Here is a 23,877-nt window from a genome sequence, read left to right on the forward strand (position 1 = left end):
GATAACTCTTGACTTGTCTGCCTTCACTTTCTGTAAGACCTTGCCTGTCAGAGGAAAGGGTGGAAAGGCATAGAACAGGTGGACTGACCACCAAATCAGGAATGCGTTCGAGATCGCCCCATTGCCCACCCCGGCCCTGGAGCAGAACTCGGGGCAGAGACAATTCTGGGCAGTAGCAAAGAGATCTACCTGGGGAGCTCCCCACTCTCAGAAGAGCTGCTGGGCAACCTCCCAGTGCAGTGACCATTCGTACTGGTGGGAGAAAACCCTGCTGAGGTGATTGGCTCGCATATTGCGAGTGCCGGGCAGGTGAAAAGCCCTCAGAGAGATATCATGGGCTATGCAGAATTCCCATAGGTCCAGGGCTTCCTGGCACAAGGCCGAGGAGCGCGTGCCTCCTTGCCTGTTGATGTAATACATCATGGCCGTATTGTCCATGAGGACTCTGACTGTCTTTCCCCATAGGTGTGGGCTGAACGCTATGTACGCCAGGCGCACCGCCCTGAGTTCCCTGACGTTTATTTGCAGGGACAATTCTGAGGTCGACCATCTGCCCTGGGTTTGGAAGCTACCCATATGGGCTCCCCACCCCAGGTCCGAGGCGTCTGTCACCAGATCTAGCAAGGGAGGGGTCTCTCGGAAGGGAATCCCTTGTAACATGTTGCTCCGGAGGGACCACCATTGCAGGTCAGCTACTACGGTGGGAGGTAACATGACCACCTTGTCCAGGTCATCCCTGGCCTGCGAATATTGGGAGGCCAACCAGAGTTGGAGGGGCCTCATTCTGCATCTGGTATGTCGCACCACGGAGGTGCATGCTGCCATGTGGCCCAATATTTGAAGAGACACCCTTGCCGTCATCACAAGGAAGGCCGTGACTGAAGTTATGAGACTTTTGAGTGTCTCGAACCTGTCCCGGTGGAGAGAGGCCATGGCTACCACTGAGTCTAACAGCGCCCCTATGAAGTGTATGCGCTGAACCGGCACTAATGTGGACTTGTCCTCGTTCACCACTAGGTCTAGACTCTCGCAAGTGGCCAGCAGAAATTCCATCTGGGCCTGCACCCGGGACCAGGACTTGCCCTTGAGCAGCCAATCGACCAGGTATGGGAAAATTTGCAGCCCGTTCCTCCTGAGGTGGGCTGCCACTACCGTCCTGCATTTGGTAAAAACCCTGGGGGCTGTGGAGAGGCCAAAGGGAAGGACCGTAAACTGGTAGTGGTCCCACCCTACCCAGAAGTGGAGGAAGCGCCTGTGACCCTCGAAAATATAGATGTGGAAATACGCATCCTGGAGGTCCAGGGCTGTGAACCAATCCCCTGGATCTAGGGACGGAATAATAGAGGCCAGGGAAACCATACGGAACTTGTAACGGCCCATAAATTGGTTGAGGTTCTGCAGGTTGAGGATGGGCCTGAGCCTGCCTTTTCCTTCGGAATCAGGAAATACCGGGAGTAAAACCCTCTGCCCTGGAATTCCTGAGGTACCTTCTCCACTGCGGCCAGTGTGAGGCGGCGCATCACCTCCTGGTTTAGAAGGAGGGCGTGCTCTGGATACCTGGGGACCTCCGGGGGCAGGTGGTGGTGGAGGGGGTGCAAAGCAAACTGCAACATGTAGCCCTTGGAAATGGTGCTGAGGACCCACTGGTCTGACGTTATACTGGACCATTGCACTCGGAAGGCAGATAAACGGTTGCCAAATACAAACTTTATTAACTGGGGGGCTTCCCTGGCAATAGGTCCAGTAACCCCGCGCAAAGAGTCAAAAGCGCCTCTTCCCCTGCCTCTTGCCCTTTGAGGGGCCAGGTCGCGGGACCAAGCGGGACTGGCGCTGGGACCTGCGTCTCTGCTCCCTCGGCCTCTCAGGCAGAGGCTCATATCTGCCTCTAGCTGGAGGGGCCGAGGCTTGTGGCCTGGGTTTATCCTTTGCTGACAGGACATACAGGCCCAGAGTTTGCAGGGTAGTGCGTGAGTCTTTCATCCCATGCAGACAGACGTCTGTCTGATCTGCAAACAGGGCCTTCCCGTCGAAGGGCAGGTCCTGCATGAGGGACTAGGACTCCGCGGACAGCCCCGACAGTGAGAGCCACGACGCTCTGTGCATGGAGATGGCCGAGGCCATCGAACGGGCCTCTGTATCCGCTGCATCCAAAGCCACTTGAAGAGCTGCTTTCACCACTGCTGCTCCTTCGTCGACCAAAGCTCTGAACTCCCTCTTGTCCCTTTCCTGGAGAAGGGGTTCAAACTTTGGCAGGGAGCCCCACAAATTAAAATCATACCAGCTCAGCAGGGCTTGGTGATTTGCCACCCTGAGCTGGAAGCTGGCCAATGAATAAACCTTCCTGCCAAAGGTATCCAGTCTCCTGGCGTCTTTATACTTGGGGGGGTGGGCACAGTTTGACCATGCCTCTCCCGGTGGTTTACAGACTCCACTACCAGAGAGTTGGGTGCCGGGTGAGAGTACAAGTATTTGTGGCCCTTTGCTGGCATAAAGTACTTTCTTTCCGCCTTTTTAGAAATGGGCATCAAGGAGGCTGGGGTTTGCCAAAGCGAAATCGATATGTTGGCCACCCCCTGGTGGAGAGGCAAGGCCACATGGCCTGGTGCTGAGGACAACACATTGAACAAGGTGTCTGACAGTTCCTCCATCTCCTCAGCCTGAAGCTGGAGGTTCGAAGCCACCCGCCTAAGGAGCTCTTGGTGAGCCTTGAATTCTTCCTGCAGGGTGGGTGGTGGCACTGCTATGGATTCCTCTGGTGCTGGTAAGGGGACCGGCTCTGCCCCCAGGGTATCGGGCGGTACCAGTGGTTTAACCCCCAGTTCTGAGTCCGGGTGCGGTGCCGCTAGTTTGGTACCGGTTGACTTTCCCGGTGCTGAGGTGGGGATGTAGAGTATACCTGTGATGCTCTGGCCACTGAACGGGGGCTCGCCGGTGCAGGTAATTGGGGCCACGGTACCCACTGACACCACTGCTCTTGCCAAAGCACACCTTGCCACCGACCCACTTGGGGATCAAGCGGAGACGCTTGACGGTGGGGAGCAGCATGGCCCGGGAATAGGCAGCTGGGTGCCGAAGCCGAAGTCGCTGAGGAACACACGGTACCGTATGAGCGTCGGGAGCATCCACGGACTTGTCGGTGCAGACCTCGAGATTTAGACTGCAACGACAAAGAAGAGTACCCATCGGAGGTACTGCTTCTAGATTCCCCCCGGCGACCATGACTACGATGCCTGGGTGCCAATGATGGTCGAGGAGCATTCCGAGCATGACGTCTATCAGAGCGAACACTGGAGTCTGAGCATCGGTGCCGATGACGTCGGGACCTGCTCCTATAGCTTTGGTGGGAAGAGGAGCATCGATGTCTCTTGTCTCGGTGCCTGTGACCTCTGTGGGTAGTGGAAGACCCTCGAGACTCCCTCTCAGGTGAATCGGCCAACGGAGTGGAAGTCTGGTGTGGGCTCCAGGATGGCCCCTCGGAATGGGTAGGTACCTCGTCCTCAGAGCAGGGGCTATGTTGGACTGGGGAGGGTTGGTGAGCTCCCAGCGGTGGCTTCCCTCGGGATCGGGGGCCTGTCTCAGGTGGGGCATCTGGCACCGGAAGGGTGAGGTTGTCATGCGCTGCCTATGCTGACTCCAGCGTTGATGGCATTTTCACCACAGTAGAGGCACGCGTGGACGGGACCGGACTACTCCGCTCAACGCGAGTCAGAGGTCTGGTTCCCGAGGGGGATTGTGGGCTGCCCAACACGGGTCTGGCCTCACCCCTGTCCTTCTCTTGGCACCGCTGAGTCTTCCGTTGCTTCTTGGCACGGGGGCGGTGCTGACTGGTGGATGGAGCCTCACTCCACACCGATGATGCGGTGCCCGGCGCTGAGTTGGGTTGGCATGCCGGTGCCGGGGACAATGCCAACTCCATTAGCAGGGCCCTGAGTTGTATATCTCTTTCAGGCTTTGTTGAAGGTTTGAACAATCTCCAAATTTTACAACGCTCACTCACGTGAGTTTCACCCAGACAGCGAAGACACTGAGTGTGGGTTGCTCCTGGGCATAGAACTGCAACAGGAGTCGCACAACTTGAAGCCTGGGCCATGGGGCATGCCCCGAGCCAGGCAACTAACTAGAATAATAATCGATGAGAAAAGTTGTGCTACTAAGGCTAGAAGCGCTACAGCAGAGCTGGAGCATGAAGTTCTGACTACCTTCACTGGCGGCAAGAAGGAACTGAGGGTGGGGGGAGTGCACAGCTCCCCTTATAGCGTGATATAGAGGCACCATTCTAGGGGTCGCAGCGGTGCTCCCCCACTGTGGGTACTGCCAGTGATGAGCTGCCAAAATATTAACAACCAGTTCCCTCCTCCTCACCCCACAAGGGGGTCATGCCGCCCCCCAGGACCCCTGCCCCATCCACCCCCCTTCCCTGTCCCCTAACTGCCCCCTGCTGCCACATCCAACCCCTCCTCTTATTCCTGATGGCCCCCGGGGACCCCTGCCCCATTTATGTTCTTTTATGTGTCTGACACAATTTCTTTATTCTTTACGATAGTTTCAACTAATTTGCCCGGTACTGACGTTAGACTTACCAGTCTGTAATTGCCAGGACCACCTCTAGAGCCCTTTTTAAATATTGGCGTTACATTTCCTATCTTCCAGTCATTGGGTACAGAAGCTGATTTAAAGGACAGGTTACAAACGATAGTTCGTAGTTCTGCAATTTCACATTTGAGTTCTTTCAGACCTCTTGGGTGAATGCCATCTGGTCCTGGTGACTTGTTTCTGTTAAGTTTATCAATTATTTCCAAAACCTCCTCTAGGGACACCTCAATCTGTGACAATTCCTCAGATTTGTAACCCACAAAAGACGGATCAGGTTTGGGAATCTCCCTAACATCCTCAGCCATGAAGACTGAAGCAAAGAATTCATTTAGTTTCTCCACAATGACTTCATCATCTTTAAGTGCTCCTTTTGTATCTCGATCGTCCAGGGGCCCCACTGGTTGTTTAGCAGGCTTCCTGCTTCTGATGTACTTAAAAAACATTTTGTTATTACCTTTTGAGTTTTTGGCCAGCCGTTCTTCAAACTCCTCTTTGGCTTTTCTTATTACATTTTCACACTTAATTTGTCAGTGTTTATGCTCCTTTCTATTTACCTCACTAGTTATGCCCTTCCAGCACGACTGTGAACCACTATCTTGGAATGATTTTCCAACCACTTATGCACCCACCTTATAGTAGCTCCATCTAGGTTGTATTTCCCTAGTTTGTTTATGAAAAGGTCCTGCAAGACAGTATCAAAAGACTTACTAAAGGCTTTTGAATAACTGATGCTTCTGAAATCTTACCCTTCCACAGGGAGCCATTTGGAGGATGGTCCAGTTTCCATTAACGTCAATGGAGAGACTCCCAATGACTTAATAGGAGCTGGATCAGATCCCTAATCAGCTATGGAATGCTGTGCACGGGAAGGTGCGTGCTGCTGGCAACTAGCTTATGCTTTGAAATAGGAGTTTTTGTTATCCATATTTTCTTACCTTGCCTAACTACACATGTTAAAAGCAGTGCAATTATCCAGCCCTCTTAAAAACCCAGACATCATATTTCTTTTGATAACCTCCTGTGGCAGTAAATTCCACAGACTTATGCTATGTACTATATTTCCTCATATCGAGTCTAAATCTCATTGTCCTTTAATATTTGAATCCTTTGAGTTTCAGGTTTGACCGAAACTTGAAGCAGAACTCCCAGCGTGCAAGCCCACACTGATCAAAGGCATAGAAAGTGTTTGTTCAAACTCCCGTGAAGTGAAAGTGATACATTTCACACAAGTCTTGACAATATTGAAACCATCAATTCACTTTCCTGCTTAAAAGCTTCAGAACTGATTTAGATTGTGTGCTGTACAATGGCTGTCTGTACACTATAACAGCCAACAGATGGGAAATCAAAGTTTTAGCCACTGCAGTAACAACGTATGTGGCGAAATTGTTCCATGAGCCCATGCTCTGCTCTGGGGTTATGAGCGCTCAAGAGGCCTTCCTCCCTGCTTAGAGCCCACCTCACAATAGGGTTGCCAGGCATTCAGTTTTTGACTGGAACGCCTGGTCGAAAAGGGACCCTGGCGGCTCCAGTCAGCACCCGCCGGCAGGGAGAACCTGCAGCAGCGCTCTCCCTAGAGCGGCTGTGATTTGGGCTAATCTGGGAGAGTGGTGAGCCTGGGGTAGCAGTGGGATGTGTATGTCACTTTCGGGAAATTCTCCCCCCACCGCATTCCAGAGAACAGGAAAAAAATTTGTCCTCAGTGCACTGGCCCAGCCATGTGTCCAGGATTCATGGCAGATAAAGCAGGCTCTGAGGCCTGAGAAATGCCAGGGCAGCGCTGGTGTGGCTGCTATTTAAGGCGCCGCCTGACATCAGTGCCTGCCGGAGCCCCTGCAAACTGCACCAGCCAGAGCCATGCAGAACCCTCACCTCAACCCTCTCCTGTGTCCCAACCCCCTGCCCCAGCTCAGAGCCAATTCACACACCCAAACTCCCTCCTGCACCCCACACTCCCTCCTGCACCTGAACTCCCTCCCAGAGTCCGCACCTCCCTCCCTCACTCTGAACCCCCGGCCCCAGCCATAGTCCCCTCATGCACCCCAAGCCCTGGCTCCACCACAGAGCCCACTCTCCCAGCCAGAGCCCTCACCGGCCCAACTCCTGCCCCAGTCCCATGAAAGTGAGTGAGGGTGCGGGAGAGCAAGCGACGGGGGGTGGGGGGAGAGAGGATGGAGTGAGCGGGGGCAGGGTCTTGGGGAAGGGGCAGGGCAAGGATGCTTGGTTTTCTGAAATTAGAAAGCTGGCAACCCTACCTTACAAGGGCCCGTCACACTTGCAGTCCATGCAACCTCCTGAGCCCAGGAATTCCTGCCTGCTAGTGGAGTAGCCCAGGATGTTAGCCACCCCAAAGGGGTAGGTGGAAAGCAATGTGATAGCCCCCTCCTGTCCTCCACACTGGCTGGTGGACCTTACCAGACAGATGGGGGATGAAAGCCTCCTGCAGCGGTCCCCGAGGAAGGGAGTTGGGGTTGAGAACAAAGCCCTGGCTGGAAATTTTGTTTTCCTTTGGAGAAGAAGGTAAAGAAGGCAGGTCAGGCCTTACACCTTCTCCAGTGGCCCAGAGTTGTAAGAGATGGTACCTCAGGGAGGAGGGAATGTGCCCAACTTAAGGCTGGGGAGGAAGACTGTTCACTTTGAACTTCCTGCTAATAACCAGACCCCCTAGAAGGGCTGTTAGTGGACTCATGAATGTCTCTTGTGAGTATTTGAGGCGCCCATGGGGATAAACTAAGGCATCATGCTGCAGGCCCACTCCTGGCCATGAGGAGGTGTGTGGGAGATGGCTGACCCTGTTACACTGCCCTTCAGTGAGTAATTCTCTTTTAAAATTTTAACTGCTTTCAGTTGTCTCAGCTTTATTTGTACTGCATGCACCTACTTCAATATGTTACTACATACTTCGCTTTCATTTTCCTCTGCTTTGCTTTAAGGTTAATAGCATTTCAGACTAAGCAAGATCCTAAGCATAAGGCATTAATATAATAGTTTTTCATCTAATAATACCTATCTCTTATATAGTGTTTTTCATCAGTACAACTTACAGCACTTTACAAAGTAGGTCAGTAATTTTCTCCCTATTTTACAGGTGTGGAAATTCCCATGGGGAGGGAAGTGACTTTCATAAGATCTTCCAGCAGGCCAGTGGCAAAGATGGGAAGAGAACTTAGGTCTCTTGAGTCACAGTCCAGTGCCCTATCCATTAAGTATATCAGGGCATGACCAGAGCCCCTCTGTACTTCAGCAATTCCCAGGTGATCTCTTGTCATGAAACTGTAAAGCAACAAACTGAAAACTAATAAAGAAATACTTTATTATACAATGCATTAGTTAACATGTGGCACTCAGTGCCACAAGATATCATTGAAAGAGCTTAAATATCAGACAACTATATGGATAATATATCAGAGAATGATAAATGAATAAGGGATTTAAATCTTCATGCTTCAGGGCATAAGACAAACACTAATCGATAGGAGTTAGGAAAAAATTCTCCCTTGGGCTGATTATGGGATTAATGTACTTTCCTCTGAAGAATTTGGCACTAGCCACTGTCAGAGACAGAATACTAGACTATTCATTTGATCAGGTATAGCAATTCCATTGTTCCTAAAAGTCTTGGCTTTCAGAATAGTAGTGTGCTTTCTCTAAACTATCACATTTTGAACTATGCAAGCCATGCTTTCAGACATGAGACTTTATTGATTTTGAGAGCTATGTAATTTCCCTTTTGGCTGTGAACAGTTGCAATTTATTAGTTACAGTCTCTTTACTCATAAAGAAGGTAGTTCTGCTTCCCACCAAAACATTTAATTGCAATATATTCTGGGTTTGTTTAATCCATTTACTAGGTGCTTTTTCTGAGGAATTTAAGCACCCATGATAAAGACCAACTACAAAGGATTAAAAATCTAGGAAAACAAGCAACCAGTCAAATCAAGTGCACAGTCACTGAGCAGCAAAAACATATTCCATCTCCAAAAGGATCCATTTCCAATAAATTGGAAGAAGAGGAGAAAGCAAGAGGATGGCAGAAGGCTAAGAAAAATGGAAATAGCTGAAACAGCCCATGATAGGAGAGATGAAATAGTAAAATGGAACTGGATATGTGTCCAAAAGACAGCCAGACAAGGATTGTGGTGGACCTCCTCTAGGAGGAAGACCCAATTTTTAGGGACTGACATTCCACTCCCATCCTTTGGGAAGCTAGTATAATACAAGAGATTCTGTGTTTCTTCTGCCTGCACAATTCTTACTGAAGTCAGTGAGCCCTTTGGATTCCCAGGGAATTCAGGATTGATTCCCAAGGCTTTAATTGTGCCATTTACATAGGAGGTAATGCAGAGCTGCCCTGCCACAGAAAGGTATCATGCCTCCCGGGTCTCCCTGGTGCACAGAGACTGTGCATCTGTTACTACATCTCTTTCAGTGTACACCTTACCCCCCACTACTGTGGCTGTCCAGGTCGGCTGCCTTGCACATAGAGGTTGGGGCCATAGCCTTGCTTGTCTAGTCTCTCTATTGTGTTTGAGACACCAGGCTTCCTCAGAGGAGTATGAACAAAGGGTATGGCTACACTTGCAACTTCAAAGCGCTGTGCGAGTGTGGTCGCTGCAGGTACTCCACCTCCCCGTGGGGATTAGCTAGGGCACTGTTTACACTGGTGCTTTACAGCGCTGCAACTTGCTGCGCTCAGGGGGGTGTTTTTTCACACCCCTGAGCGAGACAGTTGCAGCGCCGTAAAGCGCCAGTGTAGCCAAGGCCAAGTCCCTGTGTTCCCTAGAATGCAAGGACTACAATTCTACTTGGCCTTTGCACAAATGACACAAGGAGGGGGAAGACTCATTACACCCACCCCCTCAACTGTGACCCACATAAGTGCCGGGCAGAATCTGGCCCCAAGTTAGCATTATGTGTGTCTCATGCAGAAGCATCAAACATTAATTTACAATATAAATACAAAAATATAATGACAAAAGATGCTCAAAGAACATAAGCCCGAGTATAAAAATTAACATCAGTCTTAATGTATGGACACAACAACATTACAAATTCAGATCTTATACCTACTTGGGTTTGGAATGTGCACCTGCTAGAAGTGTGTGCCATACGTCTGTAGACTATATTATGGAATCATCAGCACAGCAGCTTAACGGAAGTAACATACAGAGTTAACATCATGCATGCTAACCAGTACTATTTTGCACAAGGAAGAGTCTATGAAGATAGTTTTCTGGTATGCCACCAAATAAATAAATAAATAAAGGCATGGTAATGAATGAAATTACAAGAACAAGGACCACTGTACCTGAATTAGACTCTCATGGTAATAGCCAAAAGGTGGCAACATTTTGGAGGTGATAAGAGAAGACACTAAGCACAAAGCTGACATGAGCAGAAAAGTCTTTAAGGTGCCACAGGACTCATTGTTGCTTTTTACAGATCCAGACTAACACGGCTACCCCTCTGATACTAAGCCAACCCTGTGCTTTAAGCAACAATACTTACAGAATCAGCAGCCAATATATATGTTGGAAGATATATAAGCTTTTATTAATCACAGACACAGTATAACCAATACCAGCTTCTTCAGTATATTAAGAAAGCACAACTGTATTCCTCCTTTACTTTAGCTGGTATCATAATTGCCTCCTTCCTATTAAATATTCGTTACACCAGACATTTAAGAGGGAGCATGGTCTTCATAACAGGGGGAGAAGTGTCACCTTCTCTTTGTCCAGCCACTGTCCATCCTCTCTTACAGCTTCCCTCTAACAAACAATGCAGAATATCATATTAAATCATTTGTTTTCCTCTCATAATATTGTTCTGTATTTCCTTTCCCATCAGTGCTAATGATTCTAGTATTTCTGTGGAAAGAAAAGCTCTCTCTTTCAAGATCATCTTGCCTGATTCATCCAGCAATGTTGTAATCTAGTGTTTGGAACACCATCATTTATCCCCGTGGAAGCAAGTGGCCTGAACGATATCTCTTCTCTGTACATGTATAGCTTGAGAATAAGCAATGAGAGAAAATACTGGAAAGGTTGAGAATTCCATGGAGTGGCAGTAAACTTGTATGATCTATACATTCCTTTCCATTTGTCTGTGCAGAGGGAAGCCAATCCAGCATCACCAACCCCAACTATAAAAATACCCATGAATACCCTCCCCGCCAGGATCAGAAGATTCACTTAAAATCACAAGATTTTAAAAAAATTATAGATTTGGGGTACTTTGCTGACTCATTTGAGACTTTAGGGTACATTCTAGTCATGTTTTCAACCTTTTCCCTACAATCATGTGGGCTAGAAACTTACTTTAAAAAAATGAAATCTGAAATTCTCATGTAATCACTTGACTTCAGGAGTTGGTAAAATATCATAAGACTTGTGATAAAATCATGATAGTTGGCAACACTATCAAGTTATGTTGTGGGCAAAGAAGGGGCAAACAGCAGCTTCTTTGGAAGCAACCAGGAAAGGTTGTGCTTTCCTGATTCCATGGAGGCACCTGTAGCCCAAATCCATAGGACTGGCTTCTGTAGGTTAGGTGTAGGCATGAGAGGGACAGAGGTGGGGCTGGGGAGAGGCTCTTGACTATTATGGAAATGTACCTCAAAGTCCCAGAAGACAAAACAGAGAGACCAGGCAGGACAACAGGCAGCACTGCAGTGACAGATTTTCACAGGAGACGAGATTATGGAGCAGAACTCAGTCAGTGTGGTGGTTCTATATAAAGCCTGTACTAAATCTTGGGTTAAACGTTTTCTTTGGCTTGGTTGTTCTATAAAAGTTATTTATTTTAGCCCAAGGTTAAAGAGCTTTTGATGAGTAAAGCAACAGCTTTTTGTGTGGTTCTTCATGTATTTTGTAATCTCATTTAGCCTTTTTAGGTCAGGGAAGATTTCTCTGGTTTTATGGAGTATTGTGGATTCTGCCTGTTGATTTACTCTGCTGGAAGAGTTCACACAGAGTTTTAAGTCATTGGGACTTCTCCTGCTGTTAGAGAGCCACCCAAAACCCCTATTTCTTTAAGGCTGGGAATTTCAAAGGGGCCTAAGGGATCTCAGTAGCCACTGAAATCCCATTGAAATTCACTGAGAGGAGAGCACTTAACTCAAGTAGGCACCTTGGAAAACCCCCAGCCTTTACTGGGGCAAATGAACAAGAAAAGTTTTTCACATGAATGTTTTAAGATTAGGTATTTATTAACTAACTAGTGTTTGCTTAACTAACTGTATCTACTAATGTTAGCTCATTGTGCTTTCACAGTCATTTGATGTACTGTGGGGTCAATCGACGTATATATTTATTGGTAATTCAATATTGTGAGCACAGGTTCATGAGATTTATTTTTCCTGATAAGGCCTTAATATTGAATCTATGGTAACACTGCCTGTATCTCATTTTAAGGAATATGGAAAGAGGTTACTGTGGTCATGAGAAAGAACTCACACAAAGACTATCCAACTTTGTCATGTAATGGATGTCTCCCTTCCAGATCAGTAGCCCTCAATGTGCAATTCCTTCATGACCAAATCTCACCATCCTTACAGAGCCCTTCCTTACGCAAATCTCTCATTTCATTCAACAGGAGCATAACCTGGGTAAGCATTGAGAGATCTGGCCCTCAGTGAATACTTATTTTATAGAGAGAGTCTAAGCACAGAACTAGGAACGAGTTTGAATGAATCATCAGTGTTCCCATCTATAAAATGGGGATAATAGTGTTTAGTTATCTGGCCTACAGAGGTGTTTAGGAATTAATTAAATTAAATTAAATATTTATAAAGTGCTTTGAAAGTGCCAAGTAGCAAATAATCAAACATCTATAAAGTATTTATTATAGGAAAGCTGATCTAACTGCATGGATACATTTATTAAAATCCATTTATTAAAAATCTTCTGGATATAGCTTGCCTTTGTTTCTCAGTGCTATTGTCTCTCCCTCAGCTTAATTTGGTGACTTGTGAGCATTTAGGCCCTGATCCAGTTCTCACTGAAGTCAGGGAAAAGATTTTAAATTGATTTCAACAGCAGTTGCTCAGCAGTTACGGGGCGGAAAGCTATGTATTTAGGTACCTATTTTATGAAGCCATTTAAAAAACCCAGCTATAAAAAAACTGCAGAAGTGCATCTTTTTATCTAGTGGCAATTCTTTTGTTCATCACATTCAAAATATGAGAAATTAGGTTTTGTACACAGTTGGCCTGCTTCTCTCACAAGAGTTTTAACTTAATGTGACTAACTTCACTCTATTTAATCTATTTGTTTGATCCAACTATCTAATCTAGTTTATGTATCAATCTATTTAAGTTCTCATACAGCACCCATGTATCTGAGCACTTCCCCAAATTATAGCATGTATTTAAGATTATAGTCTTCTCTCTTTCCCCCTCCCTGCAGCAGGGAGTGGATATTATGCACAAGTCTTATATAAGTGTAAGTCCTAAAATGCTCTCTTGCTTGGTCTTTCTCATTTATAAACTTATTTAGGATACCTCAGTGCTCTCCTGAAATAGAACCCAATTTTGCAACTATTGTGTACATAGTAATCCTCACTCACCATAGTAGTTCCTTTGACTTCAGTTCAAATGTCATAGTAATCAGAAAGCGCCAAGCAGAAGTCTTCCATTTTTTGTATATCATAAATGTTCTCCTGCTAACTGCTCATTCTTCAAATATAAATGAATAAATGGCAACATGGAAATTGCTGGCAAACTCACTTTTTTCTGTTTCTTGTAAGTCTTATTTTGTTCAGGATGATTCACTGTTTCAGTAAGCAGCAGGTTGCATAATTTTGGGTACCTGATCTGTATGCTCATGTAACTGAAGAGTCATCTTTATACATGGAGGCTGAACTACTTTATTATCTAGTGGTGAGAAATGGGGACTGGCACCCTGAATTCTGCTTCTGACTCTGCCCCTGACCCCATACTTTAGCTTGGGTACCTAACTAATTAGTGTCTCACTTTTCTCATCCGTAGTAACAGCCCCACTTACAAAGTGCTTTGAGATCACATATGAAAGTTTCAAGGGAAAAGTAATACATTATTACTGTTGATCTGCTTATACACCATTAGACGCACATACATACTAGAAGCAACAGATCATTTATGCTGCTTCAGACACTGAAATAATCTGGGTGTACATTTCTTTTGTGACTAAAAATCAGGGACCAGCAGAATATTACTATGTATTCATCATGGACAGGGACTATTATTATTATTATTATTATTGACTTACTTACTTACACCCAGAGATTTCAGTCAAAATCAGAGACCCACTATCCTAAATGCTATAAAAAGCCCAAACCAGCCAGATCTGCTCTCTACCCCAAAGAGCTTACAAACAAAAACTGCTATTTAATGAGTCACTGAATAGTCTCTAATTGATCTCCCATTTCATCCAGCCACCTGAGATACTCCAGCCTTGAGTATCTATCTTCCCTGATCAGGATGACTAGACAAGAATCCCTTTGTAGCACATCAATGCTGTCTGTAACTTGGATGTAGGCAATCAGCACTGTAGTTACAGCACATGTCAATAGTCAGGAATCAGAGCCCTGGATTAGAATAAGATGCCAAGCCACAGTCAGGAATCAGAGTCAAGGGTCAGGACCAGGTTACCTGGCACAAAACAAGTCAAGAGCAGAACTGAGAACAAAAACGCCTGTCACAACCATGAACAAATGATCTGGACAGCCACTGACCTGCTTCTGGGCGTAAGAGCTGGTCTGTTGACTCTTCTAACCAATTAGATGGCATAACCAACCCAGCAGCCTACTGAAGCCAGTTGCACTTGTTAGGTTGCCCAGAGACTACCTCTGCTGCAGGCCCTGCTATCTGACACATGCTACTCCTTATTCATGTCACGGTGGAATGGTATAAGGCATTTTCATCCAGAAGTTGATCATGAAGATACTAATCTGGAAAAAATACAGAAAGCTTGAAATGACATTGGTCTCCTAAAAAGCCTCAAGGGATATGAGCCTATATAAAGGGAAAAGATCCATACATTACACTGAAAAGAATATTATCTGTGGAGGAAAATCTGACAATCCATAATGTTTCAGAAGCATAAGATTTGTACATGCCAGATTCAGATGAATCTGTGCAGCTTGAAAGATGGTAGATTTTTTCACAGCAATCAGGAGACCACAATTAATAATCATTATTTCTTTTTTTATTTTAATGTATTTTTTTATTATAAAGGCAGTCATGTACAAGGCAGAATAACTATGGTACATATGGATTTTTTTTATGTGAGGCCAGGAATTCAACTAACAAGCTGATCATATTTGGGAAAGCTGTTAGCCTGAGTTACCAGGGCAGATAGGCTGTGAGTAATGGTGTCAGATGTCCTGGTGTAGGTCCATATCAAAGGTTTGCAGGAACTCCTGTAACTGACTAGGCAAACAGTAGAGCTGATCAAAGGAGCCATATGCTAGTAAAACTGGTTACCTGATTGCTTGTGTTCCTGAGTGTAGAGGCCAGGATTTCTGTCTGAGGTATTAGCCTCTGGGAGCTTATTGTTGAAGTCAATTCGGTATCTCAAACATCAAAAGATAATTTAGCTATTATTGGAAAATCTGAGTTTATGATGTCAGTCAGCAAGCCGAAGCTGAGGGGTTGATCTCTATGTGAACTGTAAAATGAGAGAAACCGACGGTAAACAGAAATTGTGTATGGTGAGATACATGGGCTCTTTTAAGAAAGGCTCGAGGAAGACTGAGTCTGAATGTAGAGAGGGGGAATGACTTAAGTATACTGGCCAAGACTTTCAAAATGTGGATGCCTATAGTTAGTCTATGAGAGTTGTGAATGCTCAACACACTTGAAAATCCAGATCACCTGTTTAGGGGCCTAAATTTAGGAACTCATTTCAGAAAACCTGAGTTCCCATGTTTACCTGGGTAAACTATTATTTTCTTGGGTTTTTTTTAACCTGTTGTGTGGTCTATTCCTGTATTTGCATTGTATCTTGTAATAAATCCAATTTTTATTAAAATGTGAGCAACTGGGATAACTGTATGTAATTTAACCTCACCTAATGATTTTATGCATTTTTAGTGCCTCACACTGTACTATCTCGGTGCCCTGCACACAGGTTGAAAAACAAGAGTCATCTGAGAAGATCTTAGTTTCCAGTTCCCCAATGACTTTTATGCACAGGGTCTGATGCTGCAAGATGCTGAATACTTTCTTTGTGGTGCTCAGCACCCTCAACTCCCATATGATTTAAATAGGAGTTCAGAATGCTCAGCACCTTTCAAGGTGCTCAATGCTAGGATCAAGCACTAAGTGGGGCTTTCTAGTTTATTTGTTCCCTAGGCTGCCATGATACTTTGTTCTACCTACTGAAGTTTCCATCTGTCTACAGTGATTGCCTCCCTCAAAAGCTGAGAATACAAAGTACCGGTAAGTGTTTTCACAAACCGACAAGGCCATAATTTAAGTGGAGAGGTCAGCTGATAACTGTATTTGCAGGTACATATAGTGTTTGTTTCCTGCAGAATAGAGATGAGTGTAGTGGAGTACAAAGGAGAGATCAAGAAGACAGGGTATTTGTGACACAGGCACAAGCATAATTCAACATATATTTTGTGTAGAAATTTATAATTTAAAAGACAGCTTTTCATTCTGGGACTTGTGTCAGGGGCATAGTGTTCCAGCAGCCATCTTGGGAAAGGTAAGGAAGTGTTTCATAGCTTCACAAATGGGATCAGTATGATCATTTAATGTGACCTGCTGCATAACACAGTCCTTAGAACCTTACCCAGTAATTTCTGCGTCAAGCCCATAGTTACTGGATAGCTATGATAGGGTTGCCAGGCGTATGGTTTTTTACTGGAATGCCCAGTCGAAAAGGGACCCTGGCAGCTCTGGTCAGCACCGTTGACCGGGTCGTTAAAAAGTCCAGTCAGCAGTGCAGTGGAGCTAAGGCAGACTCCTTGCCTGCCCTGGCTCCACGCAGCTACCGGAAGTGGCCAAAATGTCCCTGTAGCCCCCAAGCACGGGGCAGCCAAGGAAGCCCCCACCTCAAACACCAGCTCCACAGCTCCCACTGGCCAGTAACTGCGGTCAATGGGAACTGTGGGAGCAGTGTCTGCAGGTGCAGGCACCGTGCAGAGCCGCCTGGCCATGCCTCTGCCTAGGGGCAAAAGGGACATGCTAGCTGCTTCCAGGAGCTGTACGAAGCCATGGCAGGCAAGAAGCCTGCTTTAGCCCCACTGTGCTACCAAGCAGGAGCTGCCTGAGGTAAGTGCTGCCCAGCCGGAACCCCCTCCTGCACCCTGACTCCCTCCCAGACCCCACACCCCCACCATAACCGCCGGCCCTGAGCCCACCCCCCACCCCCTACCCCAATCCTGAGACCCCTCCCATGCCCAAACTCCCTCCCAGAGCCTGCACCCCAACCCCCTGTCCCAGCCCTGGGTCCCCTCCCACACTTCAAACCCCTCAGCCCCAGCCCAGAGCCCCCTCTTGCATCCCAAACCCCTCATCCTCAGCCTCACTCCAGAGCCCACACCCTCCGTAGCTGCTTCTTTTTCAAGATGGATTTGCAATAAGAACTGAGCTATCACACTTGATGGACAAACTTTGGAAGAATTGCCATCAAAGGCCAAATTTTCAAAAGTGATTTTGGGTACCTCAGTTTTTGGGTATGCAATCTGACGCACCTAAAGCCTCATATGCTTGAGATACTGAGCACCTGCAGTTCCTTGTGATTATGATCTCTTGACTTAGAGCCTATCCTGTAAGGTGTTGTACACTTCTTGGAGATGCTGATGACTCTCAACTCTCATGTAAGTCAATGGGAGTTAAGGGCACTCAGCACGCCACAGGAGTGCTCAGTGCCTTGCAGGATGGAGCCCATAATGCCTATTGTTTTTGTAATAATTCTGTTTTTTCTCTGCCTAAGCCTCTCTGGCACAATAGTTCTAATGCTCTTCAACCTGCCTAGAAAGGTTTCCCCTAACCACACCAAGCAAGCAAAGTGGTTATTTGTCAGTAATATACAAGATATTAAAGGTTTTAATTATGACATGACTAATAGAAACCTAGGTCTTATTGTTATACACTGTTAATCTGGCAAGGCACTTCTGAAGACTGTTGTTTCAAGAAAGGGATTCCTGAACAAATACCTGGGAGCATGTAAACTGTATCCAAGGTCCAATCATCCACAGCCTACTGTCAAGTTGGAAGAGAAGTTCAGTCACCTGTGCTAATGCTGTTTGAATTGTGATTGATGATTACAGCTGGCCTTTTAATTGTAGACCGTGAGTCCCTAAAGAGTGATATGAACCTGTGAGCTGACGTTACTACATCAGATGAGGGCAAAGCATTGGTTACATTTGACAAAACCAAAACTGATGGTGGAATTGTTGCTTGGAATGGAGAAATGTAGTGGCTTTGGACAACAGCTAAACCTGAACATTGGACTCTCACAGACTCTGGCACACACCTGCACAGCACATACCACAGTGACAAGCAAAGGGTGTGAAGCCTTTGATGAGCTAAACTACTCATGCCCTATCTTTAGCATGTTAATTAAACAGTCATGCCCATTAATGTGATTGAACTGATTGAAATGTGAAGCTTTGAAGGAACTGTCATGTCATAAATCACTTGCAAATTACTAATCATCACTTTAATAACCAGTCAGACCTACTGACATGGATCACCTGTTCCTCTTTTCCATGGTGCACTGGCAATGGCATAATATATACTGGAGAACATTTAACTGCAAAACAGCTGCTCAATATCATGCTTAATGGGCCAGATTTTCAGCTGGCCTTAAGCATGCATAGTTACAGCTAGGTTATTTGCTGTATTTCTTTGCCTAATAACAGAATTTGCAAGCACAAATATAGCAACTGTGCATGCATATTTGTGCAGATGTGATTAGGGACCATGTTTTGAAAAAGTGTTGCACTGTGTCTACCATATTAACCAAACGAACAAAATTGTGTTCTCGCTCTCTCTCTAACTAGGTCTTATATGTCCCTCAATGTGAGTACCCACCAAACAACATAAATTTCTCTCTCTTTTCTCCTTCCCGGCCTGGAGGAGAAATGATTTCATTAATATATAGGCATATTTGTTTGTTGATACTTGCAAAAGTAGGTGTAGTATGTATATTTGTAGAATTCATGGATATGTGTTTACTGCAGAGTTAACTCAGGTTATCTACACTCAAGTTACTTCTCTCCAGTAGCCTAGCTTGAGTGAGATTCAAACTGCTGTGTCCACACTGTCACTCACTTGTGTGTATCATACAGAGTAGTCATGTGAGCAGCTGATGAGTTGTGCTAACTTGAGCTTAGCCATTCACCCTGGATGGGCCAGTCAACTTTAGTTAAAACATCAATGGTTTTTGTGTGTGGACAGGACTCAAGTTAATTTTGCAGTGAAAATAGTTCTTCCTCACAGGATTTAAGTCCAAGAAAGGTGCTTTTGCATTTAGAGTCCTATGTTCATTCCTATTTCTTCTTTCACAGTCTAGATCCAGATCCTGTGAAAATTCTCCTCCACTCATGAGCCTTCCCCTATTGGTTGACATTTTCATGGTTCCCGTGAAACATAGCTGTTGCGGGATGTCATGCTCATGGCAGGAATAGCAACCGCTCAGGTAGTTAGGGCCAACCCTATGGAAGGTTTTGAATATCACGATAGAAACACTGAACTGAACTCTGTATTGAATGGGGATCCAGTGTAAAGACCAGACCACCAGAGTGATGTGTTCACAATGATCTATGTTGTTAAGCAGATGAGCTTTTATGTTATGTACCATTTGGAACTTTATACCCAGGAACGAAATCTATGGCTTCATTCCTGGATATAAGGGCTCTATCTCCCCCTCCTATGTGAACATGTTGGAAGAGAGGAAACTAATCAATAAATTATGCAGCTCTAAGACAGTCATTGTTTGGAAGACATACTACCACTTTCACAGCAGGACTAGACACGGTAGGGCAGGGGCAGTGGGCAGCCTGAAAAAAGCTTTGAGATGGGATCCACTGGAAACCCTCACATATGCTCTGCATTATCTGGCCAGATGCATGCAGAGACTCTCCCACTGTACTCCTCTAAAACAACCCAAGCACTGGTAACATAGCTAGAGCCAGGGCCATGCTGCTCTTAGCTTCCAGGCCACAGCTGTGCTCTGTGACCCTTGGTATGGGAAGGGTCACAGAGTGCAGCAAGGAACTTAATGCTGTTCTATACACCATGCAACTCTTTTAACATGGTCTTTATGCCACATAGCCACAGGACTATGCCACATGGAGCAGCTAGCTATCCCCTGACCTCACCCCATGCTGCCTGGCCAAAGCCCTTTCCCTGTGTGTCCAGACTGCCACGGAGGGCCAGATACCATTTATGCAGAGGGCAGAAAGAGGGTGAATCATATGGTGATCCAACCTTTCTGCTCCACATAGGGAAATGGGTATTGGTGCTAACAAGGGCTGTTGATGTGGCAAAGTGATGTGAGGGCAGTCATTTGGAGCTACAGGGCTTGATAAAAAATATATTCTCATTTTTAAACTTGTGTGACTTTGTACTTTTCTGAGTCTTTTCACATGTGAATTCTCTAATGGAAGCCTTGTGGACTTGGAAAGCTTATTCTGGTTACAAGTATACAGGGTGACAGGTAAATGATTACTTTTCCTCTATCACCACCTCTGAGCTGGGGATTTTCCACTACAGTGTCATTGCTTAGGGAAAGTTTTAAAATGGCAGCAGAATCTCAAACTGTCTGATTCTAGTGCTGATATAGTGCTGCTTGATTTGCTTGACTAAGGAAGTGCTGGCAAAAAAAGCTACAGTTGGCAATTTGCTTGTCTCCCTGCATATTTTGGCTCCATATCAATGTTTTAAAGTTTTTTCCAGACGTGTGCAGAATAATCTGAACAGCTGTCATGTGACCAAATGTGAATGTGATGAGAACATTTTACATATACAGTGTGATGCCACAACTTAGTGTGATATGTTATAAATAACTATCAGTGTTAATGCACTAATAAAAACTATAATCTCATTTAAGACTAAAGAAGTATTTGATTCTTCATTCACACTGTATTAATATTTTATCCTGATATAGGGATCTGATCCAGCAAACCCTTACATGAATAGTTCCAGCATTAGGATTGCAGGAAGGACTACTGGCATGAGTAAGTGGTTTCAGAGTTCAGCACCTAATTATCATCAAATATATAATATATATGAACAATTAACATCACAACCAGTCACTGGACTCAGGAGCTGATGTTCTCATGAAAAGCTAAATTGATGTAACTTACACATACTGCTTGCCTCATCAGTTCATAAATTACACCTCTTTAAACTTCCTTAGATTCACCTCTAAATTTGGCCATGTAATCTCCATACAGCTTGAGATAAAACTGCAAAAGAGACTTGTTCCTCACCTGTAATTTGTTTACTGTTACAGAAAGATAACATTAGTGACAGTAAGAGAAAGTAATGAAACCTAACAGTTTTCATTAACTGAAAACTTCAGTATATGAAGAAGAATCATTGTCATGAGAAAATGCGTGTGTTGAATCACTGAAGGCTATACCACACTGCATCTCTTGAAATCCATGATATTTCAGTTATAAGTTTTCAAACCAAGAAGTTTTCCTATAGGTTCCACTTACTTTCTACTGCAAGGTGCAGGGAAGACTGAAATGGCATGCAGTGTTCATTTATCTGTCTATGTTTTCAAAAGAGCATTTCTCAAAGGCATTGCAGGATCTTCAGCTTCAGTGTTGCTCCATTGGAGTCAATTTACACTAGCTGATGATCTGGCACATGATGTGTTATAATACACAGGCAACTTTGCAGCTGTGGAAAAGTTGCTTTATTTTCTTAGGGTCATGTCTTGCCAGCATGCCCCCTGTGGAACTCCCACAAAAGCTAATGGGATTTCTGCATAACAACTGATAGCAAGATAGAACCCAAAATTTGTAATAACTATGCAAGAATTTTAAAGGTAGTAATAAATATCCATATATATATTTGCACATTTTATTTACATAAATCTATTGTGCATTTATTTTCTACTTAGATTTTTAAAGATCACGTTTTTATTTGTTCACTTTCTAAAGGTCTTCTGTTTTTAATTTTTTATTCTAATTTTTTTAATTAGCACTCAGTCTGTGTTTTTAACATGTAGGTCTCAAAGTACTTTACACAGGTAAGCAAGAGTTATTATGCTCCATTTACATATGAAGAAATGGAAGCACAGAGAAGTTTAAGCACATACATTTGAAAATGGTGGTCTAAAGGTAGAATTTTTAACTTAAAGGTAGAACCTATATCTAGTTGTCTGATTTTAAGAGGTGCTGTGCACCTGTACCTCCCATTGAAGTTAATATAAATTTAAGACTCTAATTGTAGGATCCCAAGTTTTTAAAAATGGACTAAATGACTTGCCCAGTATCACAGAGTAAGTCAATAGCAGAGCCAAGAATACAATTTCCATCTCATGACTATCAATCTAGTGCTCTATGACTTGACTACACTTCCTCCCTTTATAGGCCCTTCTGTGAAGCCATCATCCCTGTCTCCTAGAATTGATGGAAAATGAACAAAACTTTCTCTTGCAGCTGCAAAACTAAAAGAAAACAAATATACTGCTTAGTTCACCTTAGAAAACTATTTCTTACTTTTTAAAATATACCTATTACTAAAGAAAAAAGTTATAGATGATGTAATACTGTATTTACTATTATAGATACACTAGACAGCCTGTGTATTTGACCTTTCACATCTTCTGAAGTTTGCTAGGGGATTCAGAATGGGTTCGTTGTATTTTTACCTCCACCTTGTTTCTCTAAGAGGTTCAAAATAAATTACTCATATACTCTTTTGTGGCAACTGGTTCTCATTAAGCCATATTGTGCCATACGGTTTTAGATTAAAACTCCTCTTTGAAATCAATGGTGAGTTCTGCCTAACAGTTAATGGCACAGTATGGACCAAGATGCTCCATTTGATCCTGAGCTGTTTGTTGTATTGGATATTCAAAACCCCAAATTCAAGCTGTGTTTGTGAATTCTCATTGGACACAGAGCTCATGCTATTATTTCTGTTCCCTGATTGGATGAACGTAGAGTCAAGTTTTTCAATCAAGCTATTGTTCACAGAGTCATCATGATAAACCCACCCACCTATAATCATTGTTCCACCCACTCTCAACCTATAATGAAGATATAATTTGCATTCATGCATGTGTATAGTTTCAAATGTGTTATTCCTATCAAGCATTGTATTAAAATGAATATTTGGGCTGTGAAAAATTCTTCATTTTCAGTTTAGGGGGATTTTGTACAACTCTTTCTTTGTTGTGGTTCATCCCCTGAGGTTTGCTTTGAAGGGGTTGAAGTACATTTTATTAAGATGCTACGTTGCTCAAAGATTTTTCTAGACATAAGGTGCCATTCATAACCCCAAAAGAAACTCAATTAACAAGGACACTGGTATATGTCACAAAACCTTTTTCATCTGTGTTAAAGTTAACTGTTTAGGTCATGTTGCTGCTGGATTGTCTCTTTCTATAGAATGAATAAAAGACATCTAGATAAGAATTTCTTTGACCTTTCAAAGATAAGCATTTTGACCTTTCATTCATTAAATAGTTTTTCCCATTGCAAGAATGTCCCTAATACAACTGAAACAGTACATTTACGTCACAGACATAGTGTCTCCACCTTATGACTGCATAAGACTGCAGGATGGCTGTCAAACAGTAAGTGATTGGTTCATAATTTTCATTCTGTACAATTTGTCCTACAAAACATCTGTTAGTCTATAAGGTGCCACAGGATTCTTTGCTGCTTCTACAGAACCAGACTAACACGGCTACCCCTCTGATACATGCACCAATAGATCCAATAGTAGTTGTGCGTCATTTATCCCCTCTGTCTCTGCCATTTAGAACAACAGTGCTACTTTTGATTGTTTATTTTTGCATGAGGGTAAAAGTCCCATCCAAACTGAAATACAGCACATTTGAGTTCAGCCTGGGAGTAAATTTCTGTCTTTCCCAGCCAAATCAGAAAAAAAAAATCTGATTTCACTGTCAGTTTCTTTCTCTCATCTGAAAACAAACCAAAGTCACCCAAGATAAGGTGGAAAATGAGACAGTGATCAAAGTCAGGGAAACAGAAGAAAAGAGACTTTGGGATGGTAGATAGAGCCACCTGTGGGGGATAGATCGGAGAAGAGCCAGATACAGTGGATTTCAGAGGGGGTGAAGGAGCAGGAAGATGAGGAGG

At 44.4% G+C, this 23,877-nt stretch overlaps 1 protein-coding gene and 1 long non-coding RNA gene across 4 annotated transcripts in view; one reads left to right on the forward strand and one right to left on the reverse strand.

Annotated features, from left to right (window-relative positions):
• The window catches only part of RANBP3L (RAN binding protein 3 like), an 80,450-nt gene extending 62,651 nt beyond the window's left edge, over positions 1-17,799 (reverse strand). Inside the window, exon 1 of one of the 2 annotated variants that reach the window (XM_039543244.1) lies at positions 17,743-17,799. In XM_039543244.1, the coding sequence (XP_039399178.1) occupies positions 17,743-17,752 (10 nt within the window). In that variant the 5' untranslated portion in view covers positions 17,753-17,799. Of the gene's footprint in view, positions 1-14,307; positions 14,505-17,742 lie in introns of those variants that run through there. The other variant, XM_039543243.1, reaches the window with a different exon arrangement.
• LOC120407561 lies at positions 14,143-22,247 on the forward strand. 2 transcript variants are annotated; one of them, XR_005600109.1, is made up of 5 exons: positions 14,143-14,319; positions 15,929-16,015; positions 17,875-19,229; positions 20,700-20,769; positions 22,138-22,247. It is a non-coding gene; the product is annotated as an uncharacterized LOC120407561 (long non-coding RNA). The 2 variants fall into 2 exon arrangements; XR_005600108.1 differs by lacking the exons at positions 20,700-20,769; positions 22,138-22,247 and having other exon boundaries at positions 14,164-14,319; positions 17,875-20,566.
• Positions 22,248-23,877: the final 1,630 nt, after the last annotated feature.

Source organism: Mauremys reevesii, linkage group 6, assembly GCF_016161935.1.
Source record: "Mauremys reevesii isolate NIE-2019 linkage group 6, ASM1616193v1, whole genome shotgun sequence".
NCBI classification, from domain to species: domain Eukaryota; kingdom Metazoa; phylum Chordata; order Testudines; family Geoemydidae; genus Mauremys; species Mauremys reevesii.